Source organism: Cherax quadricarinatus, chromosome 22 (assembly GCF_038502225.1).
Source record: "Cherax quadricarinatus isolate ZL_2023a chromosome 22, ASM3850222v1, whole genome shotgun sequence".
In the NCBI taxonomy this organism is placed as follows: domain Eukaryota; kingdom Metazoa; phylum Arthropoda; class Malacostraca; order Decapoda; family Parastacidae; genus Cherax; species Cherax quadricarinatus.
The window spans coordinates 428,187-440,856 of NC_091313.1; the positions used below are offsets into that span (position 1 = coordinate 428,187).

At 40.4% G+C, this 12,670-nt stretch overlaps 1 protein-coding gene across 3 annotated transcripts in view; it reads right to left on the reverse strand.

Moving 5' to 3' along the window:
- Window positions 1–6,773, reverse strand: part of LOC128689767 (leucine-rich repeat-containing protein 45) — a 70,049-nt gene extending 63,276 nt beyond the window's left edge. Inside the window, exons 1-3 of one of the 3 annotated variants that reach the window (XM_053778226.2) lie at window positions 6,546–6,773; window positions 6,085–6,262; window positions 4,041–4,134 (exon numbers count right to left, since the gene is read on the reverse strand). In XM_053778226.2, the coding sequence (XP_053634201.1) occupies window positions 4,041–4,134; window positions 6,085–6,170 (180 nt within the window). In that variant the 5' untranslated portion in view covers window positions 6,171–6,262; window positions 6,546–6,773. Of the gene's footprint in view, window positions 1–4,040; window positions 4,135–6,084; window positions 6,263–6,545 lie in introns of those variants that run through there. The other 2 variants (XM_053778227.2, XM_053778228.2) reach the window with 2 other exon arrangements.
- Between the last annotated feature and the right edge of the window lie 5,897 nt (window positions 6,774–12,670).

The following is a 12,670-nucleotide window of genomic DNA, read 5'->3' on the forward strand; positions in this document are numbered from 1 at the left end:
GTGGACCAGGTGTTTACAGTGAAACATATAAGTGAACAGTATTTAGATAAGGCTAAAGAGGTCTTTGTGGCATTTATGGATTTGGAAAAGGCATATGACAGGGTGGATAGGGGGGCAATGCGGCAGATGTTGCAGGTGTATGGTGTAGGAGGTAGGTTACTGAAAGCAGTGAAGAGTTTTTACGAGGATAGTGAGGCTCAAGTTAGAGTATGTAGGAAAGAGGGAAATTATTTCCCAGTAAAAGTAGGCCTTAGACAAGGATGTGTGATGTCACCGTGGTTGTTTAATATATTTATAGATGGGGTTGTAAGAGAAGTAAATGCGAGGGTCTTGGCAAGAGGCGTGGAGTTAAAAGATAAAGAATCACACATAAAGTGGGAGTTGTCACAGTTGCTCTTTGCTGATGACACTGTGTTCTTGGGAGATTCTGAAGAGAAGTTGTAGAGATTGGTGGATGAATTTGGTAGGGTATGCAAAAGAAGAAAATTAAAAGTGAATACAGGAAAGAGTAAGGTTATGAGGATAACAAAAAGATTAGGTGATGAAAGATTGGATATCAGATTGGAGGGAGAGAGTATGGAGGAGGTGAATGTATTCAGATATTTGGGAGTGGATGTGTCAGCGGATGGGTCTATGAAAGATGAGGTGAATCATAGAATTGATGAGGGGAAAAGGGTGAGTGGTGCACTTAGGAGTCTGTGGAGACAAAGAACTTTGTCCTTGGAGGCAAAGAGGGGAATGTATGAGAGTATAGTTTTACCAACGCTCTTATATGGGTGTGAAGCATGGGTGATGAATGTTGCAGCGAGGAGAAGGCTGGAGGCAGTGGAGATGTCACGTCTGAGGGCAATGTGTGGTGTGAATATAATGCAGAGAATTCGTAGTTTGGAAGTTAGGAGGAGGTGCGGGATTACCAAAACTGTTGTCCAGAGGGCTGAGGAAGGGTTGTTGAGGTGGTTCGGACATGTAGAGAGAATGGAGCGAAACAGAATGACTTCAAGAGTGTATCAGTCTGTAGCGGAAGGAAGGCAGGGTAGGGGTCAGCCTAGGAAAGGTTGGAGGGAGGGGGTAAAGGAGGTTTTGTGTGCGAGGGGCTTGGACTTCCAGCAGGCATGCATGAGCGTGTTTGATAGGAGTGAATGGAGACAAATGGTTTTTAATACTTGACGTGCTGTTGGAGTGTGAGCAAAGTAACATTTATGAAGGGGTTCAGGGAAACTGGCAGGCCAGACTTGAGTCCTGGAGATGGGAAGTACAGTGCCTGCACTCTGAAGGAGGGGTGTTAATGTTGCAGTTTAAAAACTGTAGTGTAAAGCACCCTTCTGGCAAGACAGTGATGGAGTGAATGATGGTGAAAGTTTTTCTTTTTCAGGCCACCCTGCCTTGGTGGGAATCGGCAAGTGTGATGATAAAAAAAATAAATCAAAATACATTGCCCTCAGACATGACATCTCCACTGCCTCCAGCCTTCTCCTCGCTGCAACATTCATCACCCATGCTTCACACCCATATAAGAGCATTGGTAAAACTATACTCTCATACATTCCCCTCTTTGCCTCCAAGGACAAAGTTCTTTGTCTCCACAGACTCCTAAGTGCACCACTCACCCTTTTCCCCTCATCTATTCTATGATTCACCTCATCTTTCATAGACCCATCCGCTGACACGTCCACTCCCAAATATCTGAATACATTCACCTCCTCCATACTCTCTCCCTCCAATCTGATATCCAATCTTTCATCACCTAATCTTTTTGTTATCCTCATAACCTTATTCTTTCCCGTATTCATTTTTAATTTTCTTCTTTTGCATACCCTACCAAATTCATCCACCAACCTCTGCAACTTCTCTTCAGAATCTCCCAAGAGCACAGTGTCATCAGCAAAGAGCAACTGTGACAATTCCCACTTTATGTGTGATTCTTTATCTTTTAACTCCACGCCTCTTGCCAAGACCCTCGCATTTACTTCTCTTACAACCCCATCTATAAATATATTAAACAACCATGGTGACATCACACATCCTTGTCTAAGGCCTACTTTTACTGGGAAATAATCTCCCTCTTTCCTATATACTCTAACTTGAGCCTCACTATCCTCGTAAAAACTCTTCACTGCTTTCAGTAACCTACCTCCTACACCATACACCTGCAACATCTGCCACATTGCCCCCCTATCCACCCTGTCATACGCCTTTTCCAAATCCATGTATTTTGTATTTCGTATATAGGTTATTATTAAATTACCATCAACATACCTTGTACACTGAGTTTAATCATTTCTTAAGCTGCCGCAATACACCGAGAGTGTAAACACAGATGACCACACTAGCTAACCCATTTACTGTTAACTTCTTTAGTACTTCTTCCATTTTCCTGTTGTTTTTCCTTTTTCCTTCTGGAGGCAGTGGAGATGTCATGTCTGAGGGCAATGTGTGGTGTGAATATAATGCAGAGAATTCGTAGTTTGGAAGTTAGGAGGAGGTGCGGGATTACCAAAACTGTTGTCCAGAGGGCTGAGGAAGGGTTGTTGAGGTGGTTCGGACATGTAGAGAGAATGGAGCGAAACAGAATGACTTCAAGAGTGTATCAGTCTGTAGTGGAAGGAAGGCGGGGTAGGGGTCGGCCTAGGAAGGGTTGGAGGGAGGGGGTAAAGGAGGTTTTGTGTGCGAGGGGCTTGGACTTCCAGCAGGCATGCGTGAGCATGTTTGATAGGAGTGAATGGAGATAAATGGTTTTTAATACTTGACGTGCTGTTGGAGTGTGAGCAAAGTAACATTTATGAAGGGATTCAGGGAAACCGGCAGGCCGGACTTGAGTCCTGGAGATGGGAAGTACAGTGCCTGCACTCTGAAGGAGGGGTGTTAATGTTGCAGTTTAAAAACTGTAGTGTAAAGCACCCTTCTGGCAAGACAGTGATGGAGTGAATGATGGTGAAAGTTTTTCTTTTTCGGGCCACCCTGCCTTGGTGGGAATCGGCCGGTGTGATAATAATAAAATAAAAAATTTCCTTTTTCCAAGAGGAAATAATATTTGTACAAATTTATACATATTTGTACAAATATGTAGTCTTGGAGACTGTGAAAGCTAGTTTTCTGAGTGGCTGAAGGAAGGAGATTCAGATGCTTGATGCTGAGATGCTGTACTGCCCATTCATGACCCAAGTTCTCGTACACTGTACAATAACAACTCGTCAGAGAGCCCATCATAACTCCGAGTTGTCAGTAAACGAGTTCGTCAGTAAGTGAGGAGTCTGTACATACATGTATAGTGTCAAATATTGCCAAGCAAATACGGAGGCCCAATAACAACTGAAGCAGCCATTTTTGTTTATATCGACAGTCACTGACAAAGACGCATCAGTATGCACTCTGGGACCCTCACTATGTAGAGTTGTGCACACAGCAGCGACTCGACCACTAGTGACTGTTTCACCAATTCAAACTGAGAGATCATCTGGTGTTCAGGTGAGCACTAGGCCTATCATAAATCAAACTTAACCTTATTTCTGCATGTAAAATTATCATAGGTTTCAGTGGAGTAAATATTACTTGGTATTAGGCACTCTAATTTTTTTTCTAATTATTACCTTCTAAATTGGGATGTGTCTAATGCATCAGAGTGTCTTATAAGCCCCCAAAATATGTTAAGTACTGAGTAAGGTTTAAACCAGGGGTTCCCAGCCTGGGATGCATGTACCCCCAGGGGGGTGTGAGATGGCATTTTAGGGGGTGCGACAGTCCTAATGAAAAACACAACCCCGTTTATTTTACCAAATAATTTTCTAATTGCTCAATTTATATCTGAGCAAGTAATATCAAATGTGATATTACTTTTGTAGAGGGTGCAACATTAATCAAACATTTCCTAGAAGTGTGAGGAATAGAAAAGGTTGGGAACACCTGGTTTAAACTGAAACAAAATAAGCAACTCCTCCTCAGCTAATTTTTTTTAGTCGACTATAAATCACTGAGGATATTAAATCAATAATTTAGATCCAGTATTTGAAAGTCAAATAAAGGTAGATGCAGTAAACACCAACCTTGTTGATTACATTCGATATCTGCATAATCTTGCCTAAAACAGCACAAGTGCCAATGTCAAGTGTCTGGTTGGAGAGATCTAGAGTGCTGCCCCTGTAAATTAAACAAAATTAAGAAAGTAGTTTATTTTTATCACAGCAATTCATTTTTATCACACTAGTAATTTCCCACCAATGCAGGATGAATCAAAGATGAAAAACACATTTACTATCACTCACTCAGTGATAGTCCAAACTATAATATCCCCACCCATCCTTCAGAGTGAAGACACTGTACCTGCCACCTTCACAAGTCAAGTCCAGCTAAGCAGCTTTTCTGATTTCCATCATGAATGTTATATACCAGTACTTTACTCAGAGTAAACACTCCTACAGAACATCAAACCACAAAAACCACGCATCTCCAATTACCCTGATACTACCACTACTACTACTACTGCCACCACCATTATTATTTAACATACTAAAGGCCTGCCACATTTTCAAGGATTAGGGGATCAAAAACCTCACGAATCTTGAAAATTTGCGAATGTCTGGTGCGTAAATATGATGTAGGGAAATATAATAATACTGTACTGTAGCATTCGCGAATGTTTTGATGTGCAAATATATTGTAGGGAAATATAATAATAGCATTTACTTAGCCTAAAAATAGTGCTTACTTAACCTATCGAACTACGAAAAACCATAAAACACATGAAAACCGGGCGGCTGGGTATTCGCGAATGTTCGAAGCTCGCAAAAGTGGAGGGCTGGCCGTATATGGGGAGGGCTCAATCCAAAGAGGTCATACATTAATAATACATATTACAATCAACTAAATCAGAAAGGTTCATGCAGTACCTAAGGAAATGGGAGGCATTTAGGTACAAACCAAGGAAGGGGAGCACATGTTCAGCTCCTTAGATTAAGAGCCCCCCCACAGGCAATGTGGATGCTTGTAGCTCGGTATGGATGCTCGTGGCTCAGTTGATAGCACACTCAGCTCACATACTAAGTGTCTGTAGTTCAGTCTCCAGCATGGGTGGAAACATTGGGCCCGGTGGCCTGGTGGCTAAAGCTCCTGCTTCACACACATGGAGGGCCCGGGTTCAATTCCCAGCAGGTGGAAACATTTCGACGTGTTTCCTAACACAGCGTTTCCTGGTCAGAGACTGGGCCGTGGGGGCATTGACCCCCAGAACTCTCTCCAGGTAAACTCCAGGTCCTGTTCTCCTAGTAGCAAATAGGTACCTGGGTGTTAGTCAACTGGTGTGGGTCACACCCTAGGGGACAAGATTGAGGACCCCAATGGAAATAAGTTAGGCAGTCCTCGATGACGCACTGACTTTCTTGGGTTATCCTGGGTGGCTAACCCTCCGGGGTTAAAAATCCGAACGAAATCTTATCTTTCCTTACACTTGCTGTCCCTGTTTACCTAGCAGTAAGTAGGTACCTAGGTGTTAGTCGACTGTTGCAGACCACATCCTGGGAGACAAGATTAAAGGATGCCAATGGAAATAAGACTGTCCTTGATAACACACCATTTTCTTGGGTTATCCTGGGTTCCAAATCCTTTCCAGGTTAAAAACCAAACAAATTTTATCTTAATCTTATCCCTTAAGTAAGTTTAATTAGGTACTTATCATACATAGTGTAAATTACCTAGAATAATCTCCCCCTCCCCCCCCCCAAAAAAAAAAATCAGACACTTAAAAACCAAAAATTCAAATAAAAATCAAAATTTATATTTCTTTGTGTAGTATACAAACGTAGTTTACATGTAATAAAATCTTGTTATCACTATGATCATGGGGAGCGCTAAACCCATAAGGATTATACAGCACCTGTAGAAGGGGGAAAGGTATTCAGGGAATAGGAGCAGATTCAATTTCCTTGATTAAGAGCCCCTCACCAACATCAAGGAACCTCCTTTGATGGGAATAAAGTCTTGTTAAGCACAAAGAAAGTCACTAGCATGCTTGACCATGCTAGTGACTTCATAACTTTATATTTGTCAACAATACTGAAATGGTGCTTACTTAAATCATGACGAGCTACTTACTGTGCTAACCCGTCCTGGACACATTCCTGCTCCTCTATGTTGTATCTCTTGCACAGTTGTTTGTACAACTCTGTAAGGTCTGTCATGTCTGGAGCACATCCTTCTTGTTATGTTGTGGGGTTGTTAAGGGCCGCTGGAGTGTATGTCTTATGAACACTGCCTTCCCAGTCAGGTTAAACTTTTTAATACAAAAGAAAACAAGCAAGTTTATTTAGGTACAGGTACACACAAATAGTTACACAAGCTATCATACATAAGTAACGTATGTGTTAATTACCTATGATAACTCAAAAATGTCAAAGTGACTTATTTCTATTGGGGTTCTGGTAATATCTTATTTAAACCTTAAGAGTTAAAACAGCTAAGTAACTCAATTGTGTGAAAATCAGTTATAATAAAATGAAATATACAAGGAATAAGCTAAACTATTTGCCTGAACATTAAAGAGCGGAACATCTTACAGTATTAAGCACATGAATGTTAGATATACAAGAAATCACTTTTCTCATTTTCTTGGCGTCCACCAGGACGCTGACATGTCCCTAGGGCAGCTCTCCATCGGGCTGCTAACGGAGTCACTGGCTTCTTGGACCTCTTGGGGAGGGTCGATGGTGCTCGTGCAAGCAGCAGATCCCGGGGCAACTTGCTGCTGTTTGCAATGGCTGTCTACCGAGGAGAGACAGGCACCTAGCAACATCTGTTGTTGGGGCATTGGATGAATTCCCTACTATGTTTGTTAACTGCTCATTACTCTGTAATTTGTCTATGATTGTAATCATGTCATAACGTGTTTATCATTCATTACCTTTGAAACTTGTCATGATTGTGACCAGCTCTACCTGGAGCTCATTACCTTTGTAAATTCTCATGATTAATGTGTTTATGATTCATTACCTTTGCAATTATTCATCCCCTCAAGGAAGGTTCCTTGATGTTGGTGAGGGGCTCTTGATTTAGGGAATTGGATCTGTGCTCCAGTTCCCCGAATTAAGCCTGAATGCCTTCCACATCCCCCCCCCCCAGGCGCTGTATAATCCTCCGGGTTTAGCGCTTCCCCCTTGATTATAATAATAATAATAATAATGCAATTATTCATGAGTGTGACCAGCTCAACCTGGAGCTCATTACCTTTGTAACTTGGTCATGATTATGACCAGATCTAGTTCATTACCTTTGTAACTTGCTCAGCTATCAAAACTTTGGAGTCCAGTCCCTGGACCAATTATGTACCTCTAATCTTTTGACTACCGCCCACAGGATGGGTATGGGGTGCATAATAAACATATTAAACTAAAACTGTAGCTTCATTCAAAACAAAATAAACTTTATTTCAATAAAGCGAAGTACAGTATATCACATGGCCCGCATTATTATTATAATCATGGGGGAGCGCTAAACCCGTAGGATTATACAGTGCATGTGGGGGGATGGGAGGAATTCAAATTCAAAGTTTATTCTCTATAAGGATTACAATGCTGAGTTTACAGAATTTGGTTATTGTGTGGTTTACATGTAGTAAAATAATAATTACAGAGTGTACCACTAGAACACCTAGCATGACTAGGCATTTCGGGCAGACTTAGATTAATTCTTAAATTTAAAATATTACAAATTATGAGGTAAGTTGGTATTATGGCTAAGTGACCAAATACTAGTTTGTGAGTTTAGCAATGTGAATGCTTTTGTTTTGGCACAATACATAGTTTCAGTATTGGAGTATCACAGGCCATCTTATGACTAGTTAGGATTCATTATTTTAAGACTGAGATTGATATTTCTGTTCATGGTCAAATGGGTAAGTGTGAACCACCAGGTGGTATTCGTGTAGTTAGTTGACAGGGTGTATCAGGGAGATAAGATGTTTTCTAATGGTAGTTTTGAAGGTGATGAATGTGTCTGCAGTTATAGAGTTCTCAGGTAGGGTGTTCCAGATTTTAGGGCCTTCGACATACATTGAATTTTTGTAAAGGTTTAGTCGGACACGGGGAATGTCGTAGAGATGTTTGTGTCTGGTGTTATGCCTGTGGGTTCTGTCACAACTATCAAGAAATCGTTTTAGGTCAATGTTAATATTGGAATTTAAGGTCCTGTAGATGTAGACTGCACAGTAGTAAGTGTGGATGTACTGAACAGGGAGTAAGTTTAGATCTATGAAGAGTTGGGGTGTGTGTTGCCAGGGATGGGATTTAGTGATTATTCTTACTGCGGCTTTTTGTTGGGTTATTATCTGTTGGTGAGGGGCTCTTGATTTAGGGAATTGGATCTGTGCTCCAGTTCCCCGAATTAAGCCTGAATGCCTTCCACATCCCCCCCCCCCAGGCGCTGTATAATCCTCTGGGTTTAGCGCTTCCCCCTTGATAATAATAATAATAATAATAATAATAATGGGTTATTATTGGCTTTAGGTGTGTTGCTGCAGTTGATCCCCAAGCACAAATAGCATAGGTGAGGTATGGATAAATAAGTGAGTGGTATAGTGTGATTAGGGCATTTTGCGGCACGTAGTATCGTATCTTGGAGAGGATCCCAACCGTTTTGGATACTTTTTTGGTTATGTGCTGGATATGGGTGCTGAAATTCAGGTTGTCGAGGTATAGGCCTAGGAATTTGCCCTCATTATGTCTGGCAAATAGAGTGTTGTCGATCTTAATGTTAATTTGCGCAACTCCTGCTCTGCTACCAAACATAATATAGTAGGTTTTGTCAGTGTTATGCATAAGTTTATTGGCTGTCATCCAAGCCGATATTTTGATCAGGTCCTCGTTAATATTAACAATGGTGTTGAGGGTGGCAAGATTAGGGTGAGAGATGACAAGTCGTGTCGTCAGCAAAGAGAATGGGGTTCAGGTGTTGGGATACGTTTGGAAGATCATTGATGTATATGAGGAAGAGCAGGCTCAATTCAAGGAACTGGAGCACAGATCCAATTCCCTAGATCAAGAGCCCCTCACCAGCATCAAGGAACCTCCCTTGAGGGGCACATGACCCACAATGAAAATAAGTCACTGACATTTTTGGCTGTCCTAGGTAATTTACACATATGCTACTAGGTATGATAATTGTACTGTATACTGTATTTATGGGAGAACACTAAACCCATAGGAATCATACAGTGCCTGGGTGAATGGAAGGTATTCAGGTTCAATTCAAGTTATTGGAACACAAGTTCAGTTCCTTGGTTCAATTATAATTATTATAATCATGGGGGAACACTAAACCCATAGGATTATGCAGCAAATGTGGGGGGGGGGGGGGAGATGGAAGGCATTCAGGCTCAATTCAGGGAACTGGAGCACAGATCCAGTTCCCTAGATCAAGAGCCCCTCACCTTGTGGGGATAATTGTACTCATGTGCACCTTTAAATAAAATCAATCATAATCACAGACAACACTACAGACCACTACCCAACCTTTATCATAACTAATCTGGGAAAACTGCCACAAGACATTGCTGAAGTAACCTTCAGACTACATAACAAGACACCAGTTAACAACTTTATAGCAGCTATGAATAACATCGATTGGCAAAATGAGCTCAAAACATATACAGATATGAATGAATGTATAAATAATTTTCTAAAAAAAGCCCAATGCCTCTATAACAGACATTGCCCCAGAAAAACTAAACAAATCACAGCAAAGAGACTGAATAATCCCTGGCTAACACCAAGCATCCTCAAATCCATTAACACAAAGCACAAATACGAAAAACAGTATAGAATGGGTCAAATAACTAGAGAACAGTCGAAAATTTACTCGTCAGCACTTACCAGCCTGATAAGAAGGTCAAAAAAGTTGTATTATGAAAATAGATTACATAACATCAAAGGTGATATGAAAAAAACCTGGAAAACTCTATCTGAAATTCTTGGAACTAAAAAGTTATCCAAAAACAAAACAATCAAACTAACAAAATCAGATGAACCCCTACTCCAACCGAAACAGCAAACAGACTTAATGTTTTCTTCTCCACCATAGGAAAAAATTGAGCAAACAAAATACCAAGCACAAACACCCATCCATCAGACTACCTCATAGGTACCTACCCAAATACGCTATTCTTAGCTCCAACCAACCCCATTGAAGTTACGCTCAACATAAACACCTTTAAAAACAAGGCAGGAGACATAAAAAACTTGCCTGCTTTTATGTACAAAAAAGCTTCTCAAGTATTGTCACCAATTGTTGCAATGCTCTTTAACAAATCCATTGAATCATCTACCTTCCCAACAATCCTCAAAATAGCGAGGGTCACTCCGATCCATAAAGGAGGTGACCAAGCTGACTTGAATAACTATAGACCAATATCTAACTTACCACTGCTCTCTAAAATCTTCGAAAAATTAATTCATAGACGGATCTATTCCTACCTCGTTTCACACAACATATTATACCCTTGTCAGTTTGGATTCAGTAATAATAAAAGTACAAATGATGCTATCATACACATGCTAGAACTAATATATACCACACTTGAAAAGAAAGAAGTCCCACTGGGCATTTTCACTGATTTACGTAAAGCTTTCGATACAGTTGACCATGAACTGCTGTACTCCAAATTAATGCACTATGGTGTCAGAGGCCACTCCCTCAACTACCTAAAATCATACCTTAGTAACAGAACTCAATATGTGTATGCAAATGATGCAAACCCTTCCACCCAACCAATCACAGTAGGAGTCCCACAAGGAAGCGTCCTTGGACCACTCCTCTTTCTCATCTACATCAATGATCTACCGAATGCATCACAGCTACTCAAACCCATATTATTTTCAAATGACCCTACATATGTCTTTTCCCACCCAAACACAGTCATACTAGCAAACACAGTCAATGCTGAATTACAGAAAATATCTGCCTGGATGATGACTAACAAACTTACCCTGAACACTGATAAAGCCTATTTCATTCAGTTTGGAAACAAAGCTGCAAATGATCCAATTAACATAACACTAAATGGATCATCAGTCACAAGACTCACAGAGGGAAAATTCCTAGGTATCCACCTTGACAGTAGCATTAAGTTCCGGACACACATACAACAAATCACCAAGAAAATCTCCAAGACTGTAGGCATACTATCAAAGATAAGGTACTACGTTCCACAATCAGCTCTCCTGGCACTGTACCATTCACTCATATACCCTTATCTTACATATGGAATTTGTGCATGGGGATCAACAACATCCAATCACCTAAATCCCCTAATAACCTAGCAAAAGGCAGCAGTAAGAATGATAACAAATTCCCACTAGCATACTCCACCAATTTTCAAGTCTGAATCTGCTCACCATTAAGAACATCCATACTTATTCATGTGCCTACTACATACACAGAACAATACACGCAAATATAAACCCTCCACTCAAACTTCTCCTCACCAACCTAAACAGGACACATGACCACAACACAAGACACAGATCTCTTTTTGATATACCTCGTGTCCATATCACACTGTGTAAAAACTCTATGCACATGAAGGGCCCCAAAATATGGAATTCATTACCAGAAGATATTAAAGTAATCCAGTCTGAAAATCAATTTAAGACTCTTCTCAAAAGCCACTTAATCACCCTAGACTAAATGCTAAATACTCAGTACACACTTACTCACCTATGTACTCCCACATCATAACTGAAACAATTACCTTGAACCTTTTATCCATTGTTGACAGGAATATAATTGAAACATTGTTTTTCACAAAAAGCATTTTCGAATATAAATATATCTTTGTATTATGCAAATTTTGATTCATTTATAATTAATATTCTACTGTACAACTATGAAATATTTACTATCCTACTGTACAACTATGAAATAATTACTATCCTACTGTACAACTATGATATACTCCTCAGTGTTAAGTAGACTGTAAGCCATTAATGTTAAGTTGGCCCATAATGCCTAGGCATAATAGAGGCTCTCTTTGCATTGCAACCCACTATTGTAAATACAAAATCTCAATGTACTGTTTGCAAAGATATAAAATAAATAAATAAATAAATAAAACTTTCTGGGCTTCTCTTCACGTGGCAGCTGAGAAGTGTATGTCCGATTTGTAATCATCCCTTGTCAGCAGTGATGGAAAGAAGATGGACAGGAATTCAACTGTAGTTTGATAAAATGAAAATGGTGCTCTAATTAAGGCCAACATTGTTGTCAGCAGTTTTCAAGTTGATGAAACAGTACTGAAAAACAGTCTGAGAATGGGAGACTCCTTGAGGGACATTATTATTATGGGAGATCGGAAAGATGGATGGGTTATACAGTACCTGTAGGGGGCGGGGAGGGGATGGAAAGCATTCCAGATTAATTCAAGGAATTGGAACAAATATCCAATTCCCCAGATCGAGAACCCCTGAACATCAAGAAGCCTTCCGTGAGAGGATTGGTAAGTCATGAACAGCAAATTAAGTGGCCGAGTCTATTTTTTGGTTGCTCTGAATATCAGTAAGATCAAGGATGTGTGTTACCAGATATGTCAGTGTGACCAGATATGTCAGTGTGACCAGATATGTCAGTGTGACCAGGGATGTCAGTGTGACATCTTCCATCTGGAAAACAGGCTTATGCCAGTCACCATGAT